Source organism: Lampris incognitus, chromosome 9 (assembly GCF_029633865.1).
Source record: "Lampris incognitus isolate fLamInc1 chromosome 9, fLamInc1.hap2, whole genome shotgun sequence".
NCBI lineage: Eukaryota > Metazoa > Chordata > Actinopteri > Lampriformes > Lampridae > Lampris > Lampris incognitus.
In genome coordinates this window covers 1598545-1621568 of record NC_079219.1, presented here as the reverse complement: position 1 = coordinate 1621568, position 23024 = coordinate 1598545, and the positions used below count along the sequence as shown (strand labels likewise).

The 23024-nt window shown below is 44.2% G+C and overlaps 2 protein-coding genes across 4 annotated transcripts; both read left to right on the top strand.

The window, feature by feature from the left end:
- Window positions 1–544: 544 nt before the first annotated feature.
- ubqln4 (ubiquilin 4) lies at window positions 545–16400 on the top strand. 3 transcript variants are annotated; one of them, XR_008810714.1, is made up of 12 exons: window positions 545–691; window positions 2339–2490; window positions 2704–2846; window positions 5161–5423; window positions 7338–7496; window positions 7639–7864; window positions 10632–10771; window positions 10896–10979; window positions 11419–11534; window positions 13681–13855; window positions 14333–14682; window positions 16316–16400. XR_008810714.1 is itself a non-coding variant. In XM_056285897.1 (11 exons), the coding sequence occupies exons 1-11, from the start codon at window positions 545–547 to the stop codon at window positions 14483–14485; spliced, it is 1752 nt and encodes a 583-aa protein (XP_056141872.1). In that variant the 3' UTR covers window positions 14486–16208. The 3 variants fall into 3 exon arrangements, 2 of the variants coding, with proteins under 2 accessions (XP_056141872.1, XP_056141871.1); XM_056285897.1 differs by lacking the exon at window positions 16316–16400 and having other exon boundaries at window positions 7639–7858; window positions 14333–16208; XM_056285896.1 differs by lacking the exon at window positions 16316–16400 and having other exon boundaries at window positions 14333–16208.
- Window positions 16401–16490: 90 nt separating this feature from the next.
- Window positions 16491–21483, top strand: lamtor2 (late endosomal/lysosomal adaptor, MAPK and MTOR activator 2). The gene is made up of 4 exons (XM_056286513.1): window positions 16491–16747; window positions 17515–17677; window positions 17878–17967; window positions 20961–21483. Exons 1-4 carry the CDS (start codon window positions 16680–16682, stop codon window positions 21015–21017), a joined length of 378 nt encoding a protein of 125 aa, XP_056142488.1. The 5' UTR covers window positions 16491–16679; the 3' UTR covers window positions 21018–21483.
- The last annotated feature ends 1541 nt before the right edge of the window (window positions 21484–23024 follow it).

Genomic DNA, 23024 nt, shown 5'->3' with positions numbered 1-23024 from the left:
AGGCGAACAACGCAGCATACACAACACACTTTATTGTTGGGTTTTCCCTCGTTTAACTTTGTTGTTAACCAATCCGCCGTGCCGGCGGCTAAAGAGGCCGCTGCGGCGCTGCCTCTGGACCGCTGCCTCTGGACCGCCTCTGTTGGTTCCGGTCCGGCCGTTGCCACAACAAAAGCATCATGATGGTTGTCGGCTTTGCGGTTGTTCATAAACACTTCGTATTGTTTACATGAGGTTTTAAAACAAGGTTTAAAACGATTATGAATGATGATTTATTTCGAATATGTAAATAAGCAGGATATAACATACAAGCCATTGCCAATAATCTGAAGTGATCAACAAATCCACACATCAAACTCGGCGAACAAATGTCCGAACAAGCGTCAGATTATTTGACGCATGTTCGGACATTTAAATCAAGCTGACTTGCTGGTCCGTCTGGTCAATGCAGCAGCAGCCGTCGCCTCCAGGACACTAGGTGTCGCTGCCGGGATTCGCGGTAACACAGTAACGGTTTCCGGTGTCGTTGGTTCTGGCTGGAACGATGGCGGAGGACAGGGGCGCGAAGCGAGCCGTTGAACCCAACACGGGGGGAAATGACTCTCAGGGCAGTGCGATGATCGTCGTCACCGTCAAAACTCCGAAAGACAAAGAAGAGATTGCAATTTCCGGAGACTGCTCTGTCGTCCAGGTAACGGGTTCTGTGTTGTTATTGTCCGCAGACGAGGAGCGGCGGGCGGTGGAGCGAACCACGCTAACGGCTAACGGCTAACGCGAGCTGTCGAGTTCGTCTCTGTCCAAGCCGACGGGCAGGTTGGTTTGTCCCGGGTGTCCGTTGCCTGGCGCCGACGTCTTCGCGGCATTCGGAGGGCACTCTTGCGTTCCGTCAGGTCCCAATCTGTGGTTCGTACTCCAGTGAAGGCTATGGTAGACTGCTCCACATGTGGCTAGTTTAGTTGCGCACCGACCACAGTTGCTGTTCGAATAGGTACGCCCGGCTGGAAGTCAGTTCTGTGTGAAAATAGCCCAGTTACATTAAGTACAATCATCGAATAATTACTGATCGAAAATGTGGTTTTAGTAAAGGAATCTATTTTCACCGGCTAACTAGAAATACTGCTCGTTTGGGAACATAGTTTTCTTCATTTCAGGCGACATATAATTGTATGGCAAGCCGTCCATTATCCCTACTCTCTTGATCTAATTCAGGGTCCAGGGCTAGAGTTTATGCTAGGAGCGTTGGTTGAAAGACAGGGGGCACTCTGGACAGGTCACCAGACTATCACGGGGCCCGCTCGCACACTGTTTACACCCATGAGCAGTTTGGTGACTTCCAAGTTTAGGTGCATGTCTTTTGGACTGAAGGAGAAAACGAGAGTACCCAGAGGACACCGCTGCAAACACAAGGAGAACATGCAGACTCCACACAGATGGACTCAAACTCAGTATCCTTTTGCTCTGAGGCGATAGTGCCAGCCACTAAGCCATCGTGTTGCCTCAGAACTTAAAACATGAAAAAAAAACTTATGAGAAAAAAGAAATGAAAAAGACTCAAAGTGAATGATCACCTGCTTATTTCTGAATAAAATTCCGAACGAAACACTAGATGTTAACCAAATGTCCATCCAGGTAGCCAGCACTGAGGTTAGGAAATGGTCTCTTGAGGATAACAAAAGGTTAAAATGGAATAGTTTCCTTTTGATGATTATTGGTAGCAGTGCCACAATATAACAGTAAGCCGACATTTCGTTCCCAGGGTACAGATACAATTTTCTTTTGATGAACATTATTTTTTTCTCTTTCATGGACTTCAGTGGAGTGAGGGCTGTGGACTGGGACTCGGTGGCTTTTAGAACGCTTCTCTGTTGGAATTATAGAATGCAGCTGCAAGGCATGGATTGTAGGCTGTTAGTGTTGGACTGTCAGCAGTGGGATGATGTTAGATAGTTAACTCATGTTAAATTGGTAAAGTGTAGCTTGCATTATGTTGATATTAGAGCCAACTCTGGGGCATTGTGACAGACAAACTGGTTATCTAATGAATGGTACTTGATATATCTGTTGTGGTTGATGCAAACTTTAGGTTGAGGGTGTCATTGAATTGAAGTGGTTAAAAACGATAGTGATAACATAACGACAACCTGTTTGCCGGCATTGGATGGGTGGGAGATTGAGTTTATCTTTTCACAGCACAGGGTTTTGAGATCTGTCATTAACAAACGTTATTCGGTAACTGGTGGCAAGCTGCGATGTTTCTGATCAACCATTTACTAGCTTTTTTATCACACAATGCTACAACCTGCATCACCAATCTATTTATGTTGTGTCACACGATCAGTTTAAACAAGCGATATCCAAGAGGTTCAAGGCCAAGCAGGAGCAGTTGGTGCTTATATTTGCTGGAAAGATACTGAAGGATGGAGATACTCTGAATCAGCATGGCATCAAAGATGGTTTCACTGTTCATCTTGTCATCAAGACTGCTCCAAAGTGAGATGTTGTTCATTTTACAACATTACACAAATAGATTTCAGTTTATAGCTCACTCTTTTCCCCGTTTAACCTCTAACCTTGTTTTAGTGTCTTAATTTTACCGAACTTTGTAATTCTCTTTTCAACAGTTCAGCTGTATAAATAACTTTGTTTTTCTTCTGGTGAATAGCCACTGCTGTTGCAATTTTGAAGGTCATGTTGTGTGTTTAGATCCACAGGAGGTGGCACATCTCAGACATCAAATTCCAGCTCTGTATCACCTCAAGCCAACAGCAGCAGTACAAACCCAATAGCAGCAGCCAGCACAGGAGAAGGCACACGGCAAATTCCGGCACAGCCTGTGAACACATTGCGTATGAAATTATATCTTAAATTTAACTGCCTTACAATTGAATGATACATAGGACTTTTCTTCTTGGTAATCCAATATGTTGTTCTCAAAGATTTGTACCAGTAATACATAGATTTATGTAAAATTTAACAAGTCAAGTTAACCAAGGGGGCGGCACGGTGGCGCAGTGGTTAGCGCTGTCGCCTCACAGTAAGAAGGTCCTGGGTTCGAGCCCCGGGGTAGTCCAACCTTGGGGGTCGTCCCGGGTCGTCTTGTGTGGAGTTTGCATGTTCTCCCCGTGTCTGTGTGGGTTTCTTCCGGGGACTCCGGTTTCCTCCCACAATCCAAAGACATGTAGGTCAGGTGACTCGTCCATATTAAATTGTCCCTAGGTATGAATGTGTGTGGGTGTGTGTGTTACGGCCCTGTGTGACAGTCTGGCAGCCTGTCCAGGTTGTCTCCCCGCCTGCCACCCGATGACTGCTGGGATAGGCTCCAGTATCCCCGTGATCCTGAGAGCAGGATAAGCGGTTCGGAAAATGGATGGATGGAAGTTAACCAAGCATAATTCTGATTGAAATTGGGAAGTGAATCCGTGCTGAGTAAGAAACATGAAAATGAATGAATGAGTGGATTTCTGTAGCTGCTCTTGCCTTTTCTTGTTCTCGGATATAAAATGTGTCTCAATGAAACAGCTACATCTTATTAGAATATGGGTGGCCCCAGTTAGAAATCAAACCCTTAACCCTGGTAGTATTAGTGCCATGCCCAATACATATGCTGCTATATGCTGCTTTAGTTACCATCATCCTACAAGTATAATGCAACCAATTATAAGGCACACGGACACAGAAAATTTCACATTTGTCTAGTAGGGGTGGGATGATACTGGATCGGATTCTGAATCGTTTGATACGACCTTCACGGTTTGAGACACTCCCCATTTCACGAGATCATGTGCTATTAACACTAGAACGACCGGGATTTCACTCCTACCTAAAATGACCATGGGTAGTCAAAATGACTGCCGGTTTTTAAAGTCTATATTCTAAATACCCAGTTAAGATATCAATGCATTACATATGTCCGTATGTCTGTTAGTGAACGACTGACACCAAAATGAACATTTTAACACTAGCAAATTCCGGGGGCAGCCGGAAACTGCCGCAGCCGGGAACTGCCGCAGACGGGACGTGAACCCGGGTCTTCCGCACCACGGGGGACTGGGTTAAGCAGTTAACTAAAGGGTCCAACCTGTTATCCAACGGGCTAGTGACTCTACACATCCATGATCATTACAATACTATTTTTCAAACAATTTAAAATGGCGGCTGTCCAACGCCTGTAAATACTGCAGCGCCTCGGTGGTAGTCATGGTGTGTCTGAAACGGTGGCTGTAACCAGACATGTTGGAAATATTACCTGAGAAACAAAATGGAAAACACATATTGCTAATCTAACAAATGTAAAAAGGCCTATAAAACGTGACATGTAATAAAAGAACTAAACTTTGCAAAGGAAATGACATGAACAACACACGTCATAAATAGTGACATGACACACACAATGACACGCAACTGAAATGCAGTCATTTTGACCGCTCATGGTCCTGTTAGGTAGATCTTATCATAACTTTTTTGTGCAATTGAGCTAAAACTCATTTGAATGCAAATATATGCAATTTTAGGAGCATTCAGGGAGCGGCAGGTCTGTATCTTTCTTCTCACAGAGTTATTAAACTTTGCAAATCTGAAATGGTCAAAATGACCACCTTGGTCGTTGTAGTAGTTTTTAAAGTTTAAAGTTTTAAAGTAAAGCAATTGTGTTGTACAACAAGAAAAGATAGCACAAAATGTTGTTAGAACTTTTGTACTTGCATTACCTGCCTTGATAATGCCAACATGTTGGGCCTAATTCCTAAAATAAATGAAAAATAGAGAACTGCAATGGTGTTTTGTCTCTTGCTTACCAAGGCATCCACTGTATTGTACTGAGTGGAAACCGGGAGCCCTGAATCGTGAGACGTATCGAACCGTGAGCTATGTAAATCGTCCCGCCTCTATTGTCTAGCAGTGGTTTAACTGACTCAAACATACTACGTTAACAGATCCTTCTCTTGCGCTTGGGTTGCTCACCATGTTTTGAGCTGCTTTTTTCATCTTAGAAAAAAAACCCCATTCAAGATATTCAGCATACTAATCTTTTACTCTGTAAGAGAAAGTAGATATCATACCAAAATCCTAAAACAGGCCAGTTTCTAATCCTCCGTGCAGCCCGCAGGTTAGCTGTCTCAGCCCTGCCACTGATTAACCTTCCTCTGTGTCCCTACCTGGCAGGGGGGCTTGGCAACCTGCCTGCCGTGTCGGGCCTGAGCGTTGGCTCATCCGGCCTCATGGAAATGCAGCAGCAGATGCAGAGACAGTTGATGTCCGACCCGGAGATGCTGTCTCAAATTATGGAGAGCCCGCTGGTCCAGAATATGTTGTCCAACACGGACCTGATGAGACAGATGTTTGTGGCAAACCCCCAGATGCAGCAGCTCATGGAGCGCAATCCCGAGATCTCCCATGTGCTGAACAATCCCGAGCTGATGAGACAGGTGGGTTGTACTGGAGGTGTTGATCGACATAACTGGGAGATCTATGAACCAGAGGCCCCTCTATTCCCTGTAGTCTTCCCCATCGTCTTTTCTTTAAATCACATCCCTGTCCTCTTCTTCTACCAGATCTCACTCCTATCCCTATGGACTTTTATTTACTTCATTACTGTTTACATTTCATTTCTATCATCTTATATTACTTATAAGGTCTTACCTATTGAGGGTGTACTGCATGTGTTGTTTATTTTTTATCTACTTATTTACTAAATTCAGCTAGAAAGTTATATTTAGTCTCAGGTCCAACTAGACAGACCCTTTGAACAAACGAAAAAGTAAAGTTATGTCAGTGACTGTCCACTTAATGTCAGTCTGTTGCTAAGGTTGTAAAACAACAAACAAACAAAAAACGAACCATCCTGAAACAGTACATTAAAGGAAATGCAACAGCTAGAGATGAGATGCACTGATTAATTGGCCAATGGCTGGAATCAGCTGATCTTCAGCTTGATTGGCCATGACCGGTGACTGGCCGGTCAGTCTGGAATATATTCGATTCTGTGCTGGTCAAATGTACACACATGTGCCGTACGATGTGTCACATCATTGCATACTGCGGCGTAGAGAGTAACGTCACAGACACACAGACATGCTAAAATATGTTGTCGAAAACCGTCGCTTACTTTGGGGGAAGTAAAGCATGTTAGATAAAGTGAGATATACTGAAATTCACTTGCAGTTAAACTTTATTTGTACAAAATAGCTCTGTCCAGTAACCGGGAGCACAGTTTGAGTGGGAGTGAGAGAAGGTCCTGTCACTTGATGCAGTTTTGGAGAGAATGTAAAAGTTATTTAACAGTCAATGTTTTATTGTGAACGTACAATTGAAATTTGCATTAAAGAAAAGTTATAAAAACTGTTTCTGTTTGCTGTAAATTATAGTTCTTAGGGGAAAAAAAATCAGAATTAGCCAAAATTGGAGTCAGCAGATCAGACTTTTAAAAAATTGGAATCAGCCAAGAAAATTGCAATCGGTGCCTCTCTACCAACACCATTCAGTACTAAATATGGCATCTCTTCCATCAGAGGAAGTAGTGCTGAACTTGATCTTCTAACCATTCATTCTTTTATCACCCTCCAGCAAGAAGCCCTCTCTTACCTCTGTTCTTGTCATGGGCCCTCATATGGACTTGTCTGATAAGATGTGTAACAGGGTTGTTGACTTAATTTGGATTTTATAACTGTGTCCTTTGCACACGGTAATAAAGTGAACATAAGAGTTAAAACATCATTGGAAATAGAAGTAATGTTTGTGTGCTCTTTATGTTGCTGCGGACACTTCAAACCCTCTCCACAGCTGGCAGATTTGATTTCACGATTTTTCTGTTAACCTTTAATGTATTGAAGGCTCCGGCCCCCAGCTTTGTGTTAGATCTTTTAACAAACTGTGTATAAGAGCCAAAAACTTCAGGTTTTCAAGGCAAGACACTGCTGGCTGTTCCAGAATCTGAGCTGAAGATGAAAGGTGATTAAGCCTTGTGTTTTTAGGGCCACTTTGGCTCTGAAACTCTTTGCAAGAAGAAGTCAGACTGATAGAATCAGTTTCATCATTGAAGTCACTCCCTTAAGACTTCTTATGTGAACAAGCTTTTTTAAGAATGTCACTTTACTTTTTTTACTTTCCCTATTTCCATTTTTCATAAGTTACTCGTAGTTTTTATTCTATTCTCAATTGTTGTTATGACATTTGAATAGTTCAGTGAAATTTTATTTCTTTTTCATTGGTTGGTAGGTTATTCTTCCTTTTATGTTTCTGTAAAGCACTGTGTAACCTTGGCTTTAATCACACAAAGATTATTATCATTCTATAGCTGCCACCTCCGTCATTGCTTTTCTTGTTGTCCTCTTGCTCAACAGACCATGGAGTTGACGAGAAACCCGGCCATGATGCAAGAGATGATGCGTAACCAGGATCGGGCACTTAGTAACTTAGAAAGCATCCCGGGAGGTTACAACGCTCTCCGGAGGATGTACACAGACATCCAGGAGCCCATGTTTAGCGCCGCAAGGGAACAGGTGGGCAGTAACTGTCTGCTGGTGGTGTTTGTGTTGTTTTCTGGTGTTGTTCCTAAGGCAAGTGATATTTAGACTACAAACACATTTTGACAGAGACTGTTCTTGTGCATTTCTTTTCTTGTACACTATTTCAATCTGTTAGTTTGGAAGCAACCCCTTCTCTGCATTGGGGAGTAACACAGACAGCTCTAGAGCTCAGCCATCCAGAACAGAGAATAGAGAGCCTCTACCAAACCCTTGGGGACCTCCTGCAACATCGGTGTCAGGAAATCGAGGGACAGGCACCTCAACATCATCAACAAGGAGCATCATCCCCAACACCTCCAACCCTGTGGGAATCGGTGTCCTGAACCAAGGCAATGGTACAGGTAGAGAATTAACAGCATAGAAATAGTTACTCTGTTTCTTCATGTTTTGAGCCTCCATAGTTTAAGGATGAGTAAATCAATATCACTTGTGGATTTATTCATTGATTAGTTATTGAAGGGATAGTTCATAATGTGTGAAGTCTGCTCCTATTTTCTACTCACAACTAATGTTGTTGATTGATAGATTTAATTTCCCTTTCATCCATCCTGAACATCGTACTGGACATACAGCTCCTACTAGTAATAATAATAATACATTTTATTTTATTTGTGGGCACCTTTCAGAGCACTCAAGGACACCTTACAGAACACAGTAAAAAACAAGCAGCACTGTACCAGGCAGCATAAAATCAAAACAAAGCAGGATAGACAATAAAAGTTAACACAACAGATAAGTATAAAATCATCATCTGCACAAAACTCAGTGAAGCGTGGATCAGACTGAATATGCCGGTTTGAAAAGGTGTGTTTTGAGATGGGATCTGAAGGTTGAAAGAGAGTCAATGTTGTGAATGTCTTGTGGGGGAGGGTTCCATAGGTGGGGGGGCAGCATGACTGAAGACTCTAGACCCCATGGTAGTCAAGCAGGCCGATGATGTAGTGCAGCGGTGGCTAGCCATGTGCCATGGAGAGCCATGTGTATGCAGGTTTTCATTTCAACCCGACTCCACACCGGGTGGTTTCACTGATACATTCTTCCTCTTTGTTAGAAGGGTTGCTAATCAGTGAAATCACCCGGTGTGGAGTCGGGTTGGAATGAAAACCTGCATACACATGGCTCTCCATGGCACATGGTTAGCCACCCTTGGTGTAGTGAGTTGGAGAGCAGAAGAGGATCTGAAAGTGCAGGAGGGCGTGTGGATATGAAGGAGTTCAGAAAGATATGAAGGAGCTAGGATATCAAGGGCCTTAAAGGTGAGGAGCAGGATCTTGCAGTCAATACGGTATTTAACAGGGAGCCAATGGAGTTGCTGAAGAACAGGAGTGATGTGATCTATGGAGGGAGTTCTTAAGTTCTGAGTTCTGAGGGAGGGCAGCTGAATTCTGGACCAATTGAAGTTTATGAAGACACTTGAGGGGAAGACCAAAGAGGATAGAATTATAGTAGTCAATATGGGATGTAACCAGTAGGGATGCCCCCCGAAACCCGGTTCTAAACAGGAACCGGTTCTAAATTAGTAAAAACCGGAGCATTTTTAAGATCCGACGTTTTCGGTTCTGCTATCGGTAGTCGGTAGGTACTCGAGAAATCATGGAGTGAGATTTATATTGTGGCAATTGTGTTTTTCGAGGAATTTAAACGTCGCGAACATAATCTTGTTCGCCGTTTTCTCCATCTCTCTGTCTCTCTCTCTTACAGCGCGAGGGGCGGGGCTGTGCTGTGCTCCACACACTCGCTCACACACGCACACACAGCTCTGCTCAAGGGCTCATCATGGAGGAGAGAACTAAACGCTCAAAAGTTTGGGTATATTTTTCAAAAGTCGATGACAACAACGCTCGTTGCCACAAGTGCAACAAATCATTTGCCAGTAAGGGAGGCAATACAAGCAATCTGTCGAAACATCTTTTGTCGAAACATGGTATTAATCTGCAGAAATGCGGCGTTTTCCACTGCTTTGCTCGTAGTGTTCCATCCACATCCACTGCAGGTAAGCCGTATGAGCCATAGATACGGAGTTAACTAGGCTAATAACGAATTATTACGAATAGGCCAATAAATAAAATATAATTGCTTAGCTAATTGTTTAGCTACAAATATATAAGCCATAGATACGGAGTTAGCTAGGCTAATAGCCGGGGACACTATAAGTCAGGAGAGATCACGACTCCTGCCGGAGAAGGCAGATATGTTGATTTTTCTGCAGAAGAACTGTTAGGATAATGTTCTAGGTTCTTGTTTGTTTGAACTTCCGTTAGCCTTTTGCTGTAAAAATTTATTTTTAATATATTTTTTTCTTTATCTTTATCTACTTTTATTTTTTTATCTTATTTGTTGTTGTTGAATGTTGATTATAAAGTCTATAATTCAGACGCATTTAAAACATTGCTGCTGCTGTTGCTGCTGAGTAAATAATATTTGTTTATATTTATATAAAGTTATATAATAGAATAATAAAGCAATGTCGATTCTGTTCTTAATTAAGTGTCTTTTTTTCTTGCATAATAATCAAAAAGAACCGATAAGAGTATCGATAAAGTACCGAACCGATAAGCAGTACCGATTAGAGTAGTAGTATCGATAAAATCCTGACGATACCCATCCCTAGTAACCAGGGTGTGAGTGAGTATGGCGGTGCTGTTAGGTATAAGTGACTAGTCACTTACAGTTCAATGAAAGCCAACACGGGACAGTTGGATGAGCACTTCACTGTTCACCCACAGCTGACACACACAGCCAAGAACATAGGTCCAGCAAACTCCCAGGGATTTAGCAATAAAACGACTTTTAACATTTTAAATAACCAAATGAATTCAGCATGGTGGATCACATTATGTTGGCCTTGGATGAACCGTGGAGGGTGTTTTTTTTTTTTTTTTTTTTTAACTGAATGAGAATTATCCTACCATCTCCACTGACTAGCAGAAGCTACATATCCAGTATGAAGTACAGGATGGATGGATGTGAAAAAGAAATCTACCAATTAACAACGTGAGTGGTGAGCAGAAAACAGGAACAGATGTCTTAGATACCAAAACATACCCCAAAACAACGTTATTGTTTTTAATTTGGCTGATGTTTCATACCTCATTCTGTCCTGCTCAGGTATGTTCACTAGCCCCAGGATGCAGAGTGTGATGCAGCGGCTTACAGACAATCCACAGCTGTTGCAGAACATGCTGTCAGCACCGTACATGCGCAGCGTCACACAGTCGATGGCACAGAATCCAGATGTGGCCTCTCAGGTCTGCACAAAATGGAGCGTCATTTGAGGGTTGTGGTAAAGGGCTGAGTGCTCCTTGGTACTGTGGAGGGAATATGGGAAGGGTGAGGATTTAGATCACATGTTCCTTAATCCCCTCCTCACAGGTGTTGTTAAACAACCCCCTCTTTGTGGGTAACGCTCAGTTACAGGAACAGATGAGGACTCAGCTTCCACACTTCATGCAGCAGGTTAGGCTTTTGATTTTGATCTGAGCCCAATGGTGCCACATCGTCCGCAGTATCAGTGAATTTTAAATGAGTTTGTCCTTGATGGGGTGACTTGCTACATTAATGACTCATACAACGATAAAAGAATCAAGTGGTTGTTATTACTTCTGTTCATGACAATAATTATATTTTATAACAGTTAAATGGTCTGTATTGTGCTTTACAAAACAAAAAGATAAAACAGTAATAAGCAATTATACATTTAATTGAATTAAACAGAATTACAGAAGAAGGAAAAAAGTGAAGTAGGGGAATAAGTATTGTGAAAAATTAAGGTCTGTGTTTTTGGAAAGTCAAAGTAAAGTTGTCTACACAAATGTACTTTACATAGGTCAGAAATTGCGTTCTCTTGAACACATGTGGAGTTTTGATTTGACGTGTGTTTTATTTGTCCGAGTAGATGCAGAATCCTGAAGCCTTGTCTGTACTGACCAACCCCAGAGCCATGCAGGCGCTCATACAGATTCACCAGGGCCTGCAGACCCTGCTGACTGAGGCACCAGGACTCATGCAAGGGTATGGAAAACAAGCTACCATGTTCACCTTCCTACTGTCCCATCTGAATGCTGCAATCTGTGCTTTTCTCACCATTTATCTACTTGAAATGTGATGACGATGTATGATGATGTGGTGATTCTGGACAGACAACCAATATCACAGGTGAACACTGTACCAATATGTTGTTGTTCGTCCGTTGCAGCGACGAGGACCATCTAGTCATACTGTAGGGGCCGAATTCTGTGGGTGCGAAGATGGCTGGTTAGTCCAATCTGCGCCCTGAATGTTCTTTGGCAGTGTGGGCATGGGATAGTGGGAGTAGCTGGAGGGTTGCTGGCACGGTCTTTCTTGGCCTGCCTGCAGCTCTCTGCTGCAGCAATCCTCGCAGCCTCGTATGTGTTTGCACCATTTTGGACAGCTGCACACCACTCTCCTCTGTTCAGAGCTTTCTATTCCCATGTATTGTAGTTGATGGTGAAGGCCTTTAACGAAACCTTCAAGGTGTCTTTGAAACGCTTGTTTTGACCACCATGGGAGCGTTTGCCTTGCTTGAGTTCACTATATAACAGTTTCTTTGGGAGCCGGTGGTCTGGCATGCAAACTACGTGGCCCACCCAGCGGAGCTGTGATTGCATGAGGATGGTGTGTATACTCGGCAGTCTTGAGCGAGTGAGGACCTCTGTGTCAGGGATCTTGTCATCCCACTTTATGCCAAGAAGTTTTCTGAGGCATGTGGTGTGAAAGTGTTCCGCAGCCGTAAAGCAGTGTGGTGAGAGCTATGGCCCGATACACTTTAATTTTTGTCTCCTGGGTGATGCCTCTCTTGTTCCACACATTCTTGTGGAGTCTGCTAAAAGCAGTACTTGCTTTAGCAAGTCGTGCAGTCATCTCTTCATCAGTGGTGACATATCTGGAGAGAGAACTGCCCAGGTAAGTGAATTTGTCTGCCGCATTTAATCGATGCCCATTTATGGTGATGTTGGGTACATTCTATGGCTTGCCTGGAGCTGGCTGACAAAGTACTTCAGTCTTGTTTATGTTGATGGTGAGGCTGAAGTTGTTGCAAGCCTCTGAGAACTTACTGATACTATGTTGCATGTTGGCTTCAGATGTAGCGCTGAGGGCGCAGTCATCGGCAAACAGAAGATCATTGATGGTTGCTGTTTTAACTAAGGTTTTTGCTTTAAGCCGCTGAGGGTTGAAGAGAGAGCCATCAAAACGGTAATTGACAACAATGCCAGCGTCCCCCTCTCTAAAGGCATCTGACAGCATGGCTGAGAACATAAGGCTGAACAGGGTTGGGACAAGGACACAGCCTTGCTTTACTCCGTTAGAGACAGGGAACGGCTCAGATGCAACGCCATTTGTACCAGTATAGTTGGATGTAGAGGGCAGAGAGAAATACACCTGTTGCAGTTCATCAAATCAGACTACAAACAAGGTGTAGCAGCCGTTGTCCCTCATGTGCTGTCAGCTCACCAGTAAACAGTTTCCACCCTTGTAAAAATGGAATCCTTTCAGCCAAAACTAACACAGGAAGTCTAATGTATTACAAACTTCATCAAAATGTATCATATTACTGCCCTACAGTAGTATGGATTGTCAGTCCAACAGAAGCATGACAACATTGGTGTCGCATTTCACTCTCTTATTTCCTGCTGGAGTTGTTTCCGACGTGTGTACAGCTGCACTAGTGTTTGTGCTACCCAGTCAAAACAGTTCAGCAGCGGTGTATGGAGACTGGCGAGTGTCTCCAGCCGTGGTAAGGATGCTGATTAGTATTATAGAACTCGACTCCATGGTCCAGATTAATACAATGATTTTTAAGGGACAAAAGTTGCGGATTTCAGATTTGAATACATAAACTAGAATTAACTGTCTTAATTGTTCTAATCAGGATTCCTACAGTGATTCCTGGAAAAATGATACACACCCAAAAGTTCTGTTAAATCAATGGGAATCCCCCCCCCCTTTTTTTAACTCCTGATTTCATAAATGTCCACTGTAGCTGAAATTGCCAAGTATTGGTAATGGAAAAGACACGGTCAGCAGGTGTTTGAAAATTACACAATTCAGTAAAGCTATGAAGGGATTTGGAGGAAAGTCTGCAGATTTTTGTAGCTTGTGTTTTATTTCTACTAACAATTGTCTGCTCTTGGTCTAGCTTGACTCCTGGAGGCCTTCCAGTTATTCCGCCCACCATGGGGGGCAGTGTACCTCCAGAGAACCTCCCTACCTCAGCACCAGGATCTAACCCTGCTTCTTCCTCCAGCCCCTCCCAGCAGCAGCAGCAGCTCTTGCAGCAGATGTTACAGTTGTTTGCAGGTGGAGGGGCATTGGTATGTTTCATCTATCTTGTACTATACCTTCTTACAAAAACCCAAATACCCTCTCAGCATCTGAGGTTTGGGTAACTGCTTATGAAGCATTTTTCTTTCAGATATTTCATTAACAACCAATAAGAAATGTTGGGCAAAAGCCAACTTTTGCCAACACTCATTATTTACGATGCGAAATGGCAACATTGCTAACAAGCCATTTCATACTAAGTTAAAATTCCAGCCTTTGTCCAGGAGATTTGATATGCGCATGGTGTAAAATTTAGATGAAAAAGGTATACTGCCGCTACTTCGCCAGTCACCTTGGTGCTCCAATAGCAAATAAACAAGGTGTGAGAAAATTTGGCAACACTAATTGATATCATGGCTAAAATTCAAAATGTCAAGGGATCCTTCTGTCCGACTAACATTTCTTAACACACTTAGCCATGTTAATGCTAAGTATCTGACGTTGCTTCTGGTCCCTTACACTCACAGTCTCAGACCCCAGAGGTTCGGTTCCAGCAGCAAATGGACCAGCTCAACGCCATGGGCTTCATCAACCAGGAGGCCAATCTACAGGCACTGATCGCCACAGGAGGAGATATCAACGCTGCCATCGAGAGACTGCTGGGCTCTCAGCCTTCCTAACTCCCTAGGTCTCTCTGTTTCACCATGGGAGTGAAAAGAAAAGATGGAAAAGAGACAAATGAGAGGGAGTCTGGGGGTGAGACTTTTAAGGGTTGAGGTCTGGAAGTGGGAGTTTCCAGAAAATTCTTTTAACAAACAGCAGTCCTCAATCACACGAATCAGCACGTGACCCTGAGATAGACTTCATGGAATTCCAGGTAATTATCTCTTTCGCTGACAACTGTGGTAAAGCCTAACAGCGAGGCTGGTAAATCGTAAATTAAGAGGGACGATTTACGGATTCCAGTTGCTAGCACAAAAGGCCGCGTGCTCGTACTTATGGATGACAACCTTGCTCTGAAATGATGCCACAACCGCCGCTTCACTCCTGCCAATGCAAATAGAGATTATTTCTGAAGTGAGAAGTGCTCATTCACTGGACTTCTGCATGAGGGTACCCAGAAACTAACCTGTGTTCTTAACAGATCATTTTTAGGTGGCAACGGGAAGTCACGACTTTGAACCAAAACATTGTTGCTGTTGGTTTGTAGGTCTCTTTCAATTTTTTTTCTGTCTAGCAATCCAGCTTATTTTATTGTGGTTTTCACCTCTTTCTGACTGATTATTTATTGCAAGATAGTTACTTACTCTCTGTTCATACTTTTCTTCACCCCCTCACCTGAAGGTTGTGGCTTTTTCCACCCAAATCTGAGTTGATCCATGGTGATATTGGAATCTCTTCTTTTGGTACTTACGTGGCTGCCCGTGCAGCTGTTTTTTTTGTTTGTTTTTTTTGTTTTTTTAAGAAGTGATAAGGTTCAGTTTGGAAGACAAGCTACTCCATCAACCCTACAACAGTGCAGAGGATATCAGCGCTGTCCTAAAGGTCCTGTGCTTATGGCTGCCGTTGATTGACAGGGAAATGTTAAGAGATGTTGGTGATTACAGTTGAAAAGAAGAATCAGTTACATTAACTATGATGTATATTATGATACAAGAGTTATAGTGCCTAAAATAATGCATTGGGTACAGCAATATATTCCAAAATTATTTGTGATGTCTGTAGTGAAGAAGTGTGTTCTAGTGGTACTGGTTTGTTCTTCCTTAAACCCATGTCATGTTGTCTTGTTTTGGTTTGGTTTTTGGCCATATCTGTCTATAAAAACAGTGCCCCCCAATGTTCTTGGACTCCATTCACTCAGTCCACTCTTCTTAATGCGTTTAAAAAGCCTTAAATCAGAGCCAGCAGTTTATTATGTCTGTTACAATAGGAGGTAGTGTTTTGATTTTCATTCTCTTGGCGGTTATGTCGGGGTCCTGCTGTTCTCTGAAACTTTAACATGAGTTTTCATGCAGGACTACGTCATCCGGCCTCATCCGAAAGCTTTATTATGAGCTTTTGAGTCAATCAGTGTATTAAAAGTGTAATGATATAAAATCCATTTATCCACCCTTAATACCCTGCAATCATCTATCCATCCATTATTCCCGTTCATCAGTCGACCCATCCATCCATTATTTATATCATTGATCCATCCGTTTTCTGTGCCATCCATCCATCCATCTACCGTTCACCCATCAGCCAGCCATCCATCCATCTACCGTTCACCCATCAGCCATTCATTCATCCATCATCTATAACTGCTCAACCCAATTCCCAGCATGCATGGGGCGGCAAGAAACTGGAGGTCTGTGGTGTAAATTAAAAAAAAATCTCTAAATATTTAGTTATGAGAATAATTAAAGCAACAACCAAGTGTGAGAATTATTTGATTTGATTGACGGAAATTATTTATGAAACGTATTTTTTTTCCCTCTCTGAGCAGAAATCACTTTTACGTGTCCTTTTAGGCCCTCTCAGGAACCTGTGAAATGACCGGCTTAACGGAGAAGACATGAGTTTTGGCGAGTTAACAGACATTCTGGTGCCTTCGCGAGTCCAGTTGGTGGCGCTAATGCGCCACCTCGTTCTCTGCCAACTGCCGATAAACCTGAGCAAGAAGGCAAGGCAGTAGCGGGAAATCCCTTTCCCATGATGCAGCGGGAGGAGCTCATACGGAAGTGGTAGGAGAAGTCAGCTGACCGAAGTGGCGTTTGGCTCCGAGTTGGTTTGGACGCCTCCAGGGGAGTTTCGGGTGTTCCGGAGCACATTTCACGCCGTGCAGGCAGGCAGGGAGCCAGGCAGGGAGCCAGGCAGGGACCGCACCGCACCGCCATGTTACGACCCAAGGCGCTGACTCAGGTGCTGAGCCAGGCCAACACCAACGGAGTGCAGAGTACCCTGTGAGTGCTGTTCCTCACCACGCCGCCGTGCAGCGTCCCTTCTTCTTCTCCACTCCTGTTGTTACTTAACTTGGTTGTCCTTGCTCAAAGTACATTTACGATGAACAAGACCAACAAAACGTGGAGTTGTGTACTTTCTGAGTAGTGCGAATGTCGCTGTGTAGAGTGGGCAAGGGCTGCTAACGCTGCTAGCTAGCGGCGCTAGCGCTGCTAACGCTGCTAGCGGCGCTAGCGAGGCGGCGCCTGGCAAAGTTGGCTACAAGTTGTGCGTTTCTTTTGATGTGTGCACCTTTTCACGTCGAGTGCGTGGCGTTCCGGCGTAAGAGGTGTGCTAGTTAGATAAAGTCGGCCCACCTTTCTGACAGAGACGACAGTAAGAGTACTTGGCTGGAGCCGCAGGTGGGTTACATATGTGTACACTGTGTTTCGGTGCGGCCAGTGAGACACGAGTTAAACGTGTGATCGTTTATACTGTGACGTAAGCAAGCGATGCGCGATGAGAAGTACATTCCTATGACGGATCAGTGGTTTTCAGTCAGGGGCAGCTTGGGTTGTGTTCTCCAAGGTAGTTCTCTACAGTCAGCTGTTTTCGGTGTAACGCCTCCCTGCCGGGAGGCTGGAGTGAGTACAACAACAAGTGAATGTAATGAACTATCTGCCAGAAGAGTGAACCTGCTGTACTTAGGGTACCTGAGGACCTGATTGAAAACCGCTGTCATAGGTGAATCTGCTGGCTACTTGAACACCTTCTACTTGAATTTTCGCAGCCTTTTGAATAATGAAGGCTCTCTGCTGGCCTACTCCGGTTACGGAGACACGGACGCACGAGTGACAGCCGCCATTGCGAGCAACATCTGGGCTGCCTATGACAAGAATGGCCATCAAGCCTTCAATGAAGACAAACTTAAATTCATCCTGATGGATTGTATGGTAAGAGAGGGATGTTCATATGGGTTAATCTCAAGTTGGTGGTGTGTTTAAATAGTGAGATGGGCTCCAAGTTTAATCACTGCTCCGGCCGAGCAAAACCAATTTGACTCTTTCTAAACAAAAGAAATAAAGGCATAAATAAGCATTACTCCTCATTACCAGGTTTTTTTTTTTTTTTAATCTTGCTCTATCCCTTTCAGGAAGGCAGAGTGGCCATCACACGGGTAGCCAACCTACTCCTGTGCATGTATGCCAAAGAGACCGTCGGCTTTGGAATGCTTAAAGCCAAGGTGAGAGATGTAGCACTTGTGCAGTCAATGCTGACATGTAGAAACAGTCTTGTTCTCTCCAGAACCTCTACTGTATCTGAACACAACATAGTGTCCTGAGAACCTCCACTGTATCTGAACACAACATAGTGTCCTGAGAACCTCCACTGTATCTGAACACAACATAGTGTCCTGAGAACCTCCACTGTATCTGAACACAACATAGTGTCCTGAGAACCCTTCTGTATCTGAACACAACATAGTGTCCTGAGAACCCTACTGTATCTGAACACAACATAGTGTCCTGAGAACCCTACTGTATCTGAACACAACATAGTGTCCTGAGAACCCTACTGTATCTGAACACAACATAGTGTCCTGAGAACCCTACTGTATCTGAACACAACATAGTGTCCTGAGAACCCTACTGTATCTGAACACAACATAGTGTCCTGAGAACCCTACTGTATCTGAACACAACATAGTGTCCTGAGAACCCTACTGTATCTGAACACAACATAGTGTCCTGAGAACCTCTACTGTATCTGAACACAACATAGTGTCCTGAGAACCTCCACTGTATCTGAACACAACATAGTGTCCTGAGAAGCCCTACTGTATCTGAACACAACATAGTGTCCTGAGAACCCCTACCCGTATCTGAACACAACATAGTGTCCTGAAGCTGCTTCACTTTGTGTATTGTTGCATTCAGGGATGGGCAGAATACTGTGAAAAAGTGCTTCGTGTCTGAATACTGAATACACTGTCCTAAATGCATTCAGTAATTATTACTTTACAGTACTCAAAAGTACTAACTCATTTAGTTCTGTCTTGATACTGCTCAGTAGTCCAGGTAGGGAAATCAGAGAGGGGGGAATGAGTTGATCTGGACACTGCTGTGTGCGTATGAAAGTGGTGGTTGGTGTCAGTCATTGTGCAGCTGTAGTAAGGGTGGGGTACCTGCAGTCAGGTGAGACTGAACTTACATGAGGTCATTTAGATGATGGTGAAACGTTGCTGTCAGTAAATGTTGTGTCAAGATGAACTCATTCAACTTCCTGTCAGTCAGTTGTGCTGCGTCATTATTTGTCATGTTGTTGTGTATTCCTTGATGCCATTATCTCAGAAGTGTTGACCATCTGCCTGTTACTGCTGCGCTGTGCTGCACGCAGCAGGAAACGCACATGTGAGGGTTTCGAAACACTTGGTAGCGTTTTAAAAGGTTGTGTTATTACTTCTAATAGGACTTACTGGTTATACTTCCTAACCTGCACCACACAAATCTACTGTAACAACAAGCACTCCACACCCACACTGTCATGTACTTACTGGTTACACTTCCTAACCTGCACCACACAAATCTACTGTAACAACAAGCGCTCCACACCCACACTGTCATGTACTTACTGGTTACACTTCCTAACCTGCACCACACAAATCTACTGTAACAACAAGCGCTCCACACCCACACTGTCACGCACTTACTGGTTACACTTCCTAACCTGCACCACACAAATCTACTGTAACAACAAGCACTCCACACCCACACTGTCATGTACTTACTGGTTACACTTCCTAACCTGCACCACACAAATCTACTGTAACAAGCACTCCACACCCACACTGTCATGTAGTTACTGGTTACACTTCCTAACCTGCACCACACAAATCTACTGTAACAACAAGCGCTCCACACCCACACTGTCATGTACTTACTGGTTACACTTCCTAACCTGTACCACACAAATCTACTGTAACAACAAGCGCTCCACACCCACACTGTCATGTAGTTACTGGTTACACTTCCTAACCTGCACCACACAAATCTACTGTAACAACAAGCGCTCCACACCCACACTGTCACGCACTTACTGGTTACACTTCCTAACCTGCACCACACAAATCTACTGTAACAACAAGCACTCCACACCCACACTGTCACGCACTTACTGGTTACACTTCCTAACCTGCACCACACAAATCTACTGTAACAACAAGCGCTCCACACCCACACTGTCATGTACTTACTGGTTACACTTCCTAACCTGTACCACACAAATCCACTGTAACAACAAGCGCTCCACACCCACACTGTCATGTAGTTACTGGAAAAAGGAAAATCATCGCTCTCTAAAGGTTTCAAAGCGGCGTAGTTTCACAGTGAGGGTTGTCACCATTTCTTACTGTAATATGACTCGTGGATGCTGGTAGATATGTTGGCAGTTGTAGAGGGAGCAAACTGACGACCTTCCAGTTACAGCAAGGTGTGTCTAGCCGCTTTTTATTTGTGTTTGTGTTCACTTGTCATGACCTTGTGTGTGTGTGTGTGTGTGTGTGTGTGTGTGTGTGTGTGTGTGTGTGTGTGTGTGTGTGTGTGTGTGTGTGTACTGGCCTATTCCCAGCTAGAAAAGTGAAGTGTCCAGACTGCTTTATGACATAGTAAATGTGTTGGCATGCTGACATCCACTATGGTGCTGGTTCCAGGTTTGGTCTGTGCTCAGCAACAGGTTAGCCCTGGTGCTGAGCACAGACCATGTCCTACCACCATGACCTACAATATACATTAACTGAACACTGACAGTTTTCCTCAGAGTTCAAATCTGCAGACACACAGCAGTCCCACATGGGTGAGGGATACCAGTATAGATACAGGCAACAGCTGAAAGGTTCAAAAGTCAAACAGAAGTCATCCTGCTGCCAAAATACCAAACTCAGGACTGGAAGCTGCTATCACTGTCAGACTGATACAGGGACTGTCGCTGAACAACTGACTAAGCTTGTGAGGTTTGTTGCCCCCGGTGGTGGTTGTTAGACAGGAGTGAAGCCGGCCGGTATTCTGAGTGAGGGTCAGTAGAGAAGGACACATCAGCTTGTGTTCAGTCTATTACAACCCGGTCTCATACCTCCATTTTGTCTTTACTGTCCTTGTGTGTGTGTGTGTGTGTGTGTGTGTGTGTGTGTGTGTGTGTGTGTGTGTGTGTGTGTGTGTGTGTGTGTGTGTGTGTGTGCAGGCGGAAGCTCTGGTGCAGTACCTGGAGGAGCCGCTGACCCAGGTGGCAGCATCGTAGAGCAGGCCGGCTGTCTGACTGGTCCCCTGCCTGCAGGCTGTGTTGGCCTCACACAAAGTGTTCTATGATCAGTTTCTACTGTTTGTTTTCTTTTTGGACATCGTGTATATAGATGATCAAGGTGTGTGTGTGTGTGTGTGTGTGTGTGTGTGTGTGTATAAGTGAATGTGTGTGATTGGGTGTGTGCAGAGTGTTTCCTGCTTTGAAGGAAATCTCACTCAGTTGGTCCGTCTGCATGTCTAACTTAAGTGTGTATGCAGGGCTGCAGAAGTGACTTGCATGTCCTCTGCAGCTTTGCTTCACCATACTTCTCACAACACAGCGGAGCAGACAACTCTGAATCCTGGCTGGGTGGGATTTTATATGACCAAGGTGTGGAAGCTCATTTATGTCATTGGTAAGACAAGAGAAATCAATGTGTTTTTGCTGGAAGGCTGTAAAATAAAAGTGTTGGCATCACTGGTCACAGTTTGTGTGTTGTACTTTGCTTCATTGATAACTTAGTGTGTGTGTGATAAGAGGACAGTGAGGAGTGTACAGGGATCAGCTGACAGGCAGCATTCTCTACATTCAGGAGCAGCTTGGAGCATGAGCCTCCTATATGACCTCCTGTAGACCCCCGTCAGACCACCTAACCATTTGGAATAGTTGGTGGGAGGAAGGCGGTTGGGTGTTGTACACCATCATCGAATCTTCATTGTCCTCTTGTCAGTTTTGTTTGTTCCTTATTTTTCTTTTGCTTGATCTCTTCTGTCGTGATGCTGCTCGATAATGCAGGTAAGGAGGTCACGGAGGGCTGGATCAGGTCATGTGGGCACAACGGCTACTGACAGAAAGGTTTCGACATCAGCTGAGTGACAGTCTCACCTGACTGCAGGTACCCCACCCTTATAAACATTACAGTAACTGTGGGTACCCCACCCTTATAAACATTACAGTAACTGCGGGTACCCCACCCTTATAAACATTACAGTAACTGCGGGTACCCCACCCTTATAAACATTACAGTAACTGCGGGTACCCCACCCTTATAAACATTACAGTAACTGCGGGTACCCCACCCTTATAAACATTACAGTAACTGTGGGTACCCCACCCTTATAAACATTACAGTAACTGCGGGTACCCCACCCTTATAAACATTACAGTAACTGTGGGTACCCCACCCTTATAAACATTACAGTAACTGTGGGTACCCCACCCTTATAAACATTACAGTAACTGCGGGTACCCCACCCTTATAAACATTACAGTAACTGTGGGTACCCCACCCTTATAAACATTACAGTAACTGTGGGTACCCCACCCTTATAAACATTACATTACATGACATTCCAGTCATTTAGCCGACGCTTTTATCCAAAGCCACTTACAACAAGAGCATCATTTAACGTAGGAGATCAGGAGAACTACTAGTCATCAGAGGTCATAAGTGCATCTAAACAAGCATCTAAGAGCAAAACCAGTGCTAAAGTAAAAGAGCAAGAAAGATTTTTCTTTTGAAAGAGTGAAGACAATAAGTGCTAAGAACAAGTAACAGGGTAGTAGTTCTTGAAGAGGTGAGTTTTCAACCTGCGCCGAAAGATGGGCAGCGACTCTGCTGTCCTGACATCAGTGGGGAGTTCAGTCCACCACTGTGGGGCCAGGACAGAACCGAGCCGGGACCGGGTCGATCGGCAGCAGGGCCTCTGAGCGACGGGGCAACCAGGCGTCCCGAGGCAGCAGCAGAGCGAAGTGGTCGGGGGGGGGGGGTGTAGGGCTTGACCATGGCCTGGAGCAGTGGCGTAACCAGGAATATTTTTGTAGGTGGGCCTGAGTGAAAATGGGTGGGCCAAAATTTTCCAGCAATAATCCTTCAAACAAGACGCCAATTCGAACACATTACAGCAGTAAAGACATGCATGCATGTTATTTTGGATTTCATGTGGGACAAGGCCGAAGATGTTGAGACTGGAGCTCGAACAGCAGTGCTGGCCGACTGGGCTTACTTGGATGCTGTAAACTATA

Bases quoted from the DNA above. Each gene is read 5' to 3' on its own strand.
- ubqln4 (XM_056285896.1), top strand. From the start codon at position 545: ATGGCGGAGGACAGGGGCGCGAAGCGAGCCGTTGAACCCAACACGGGG. The intron at 2,847-5,160 runs GTATGAAATTAT...CCTACCTGGCAG, and splicing joins ACAGCCTGTGAACACATTGC to GGGGGCTTGGCAACCTGCCT. The intron at 10,980-11,418 runs GTTAGGCTTTTG...TTGTCCGAGTAG, and splicing joins TTCCACACTTCATGCAGCAG to ATGCAGAATCCTGAAGCCTT.
- lamtor2 (XM_056286513.1), top strand. From the start codon at position 16,680: ATGTTACGACCCAAGGCGCTGACTCAGGTGCTGAGCCAGGCCAACACC. The intron at 17,678-17,877 runs GTAAGAGAGGGA...TATCCCTTTCAG, and splicing joins TCATCCTGATGGATTGTATG to GAAGGCAGAGTGGCCATCAC. The intron at 17,968-20,960 runs GTGAGAGATGTA...GTGTGTGTGCAG, and splicing joins TTGGAATGCTTAAAGCCAAG to GCGGAAGCTCTGGTGCAGTA.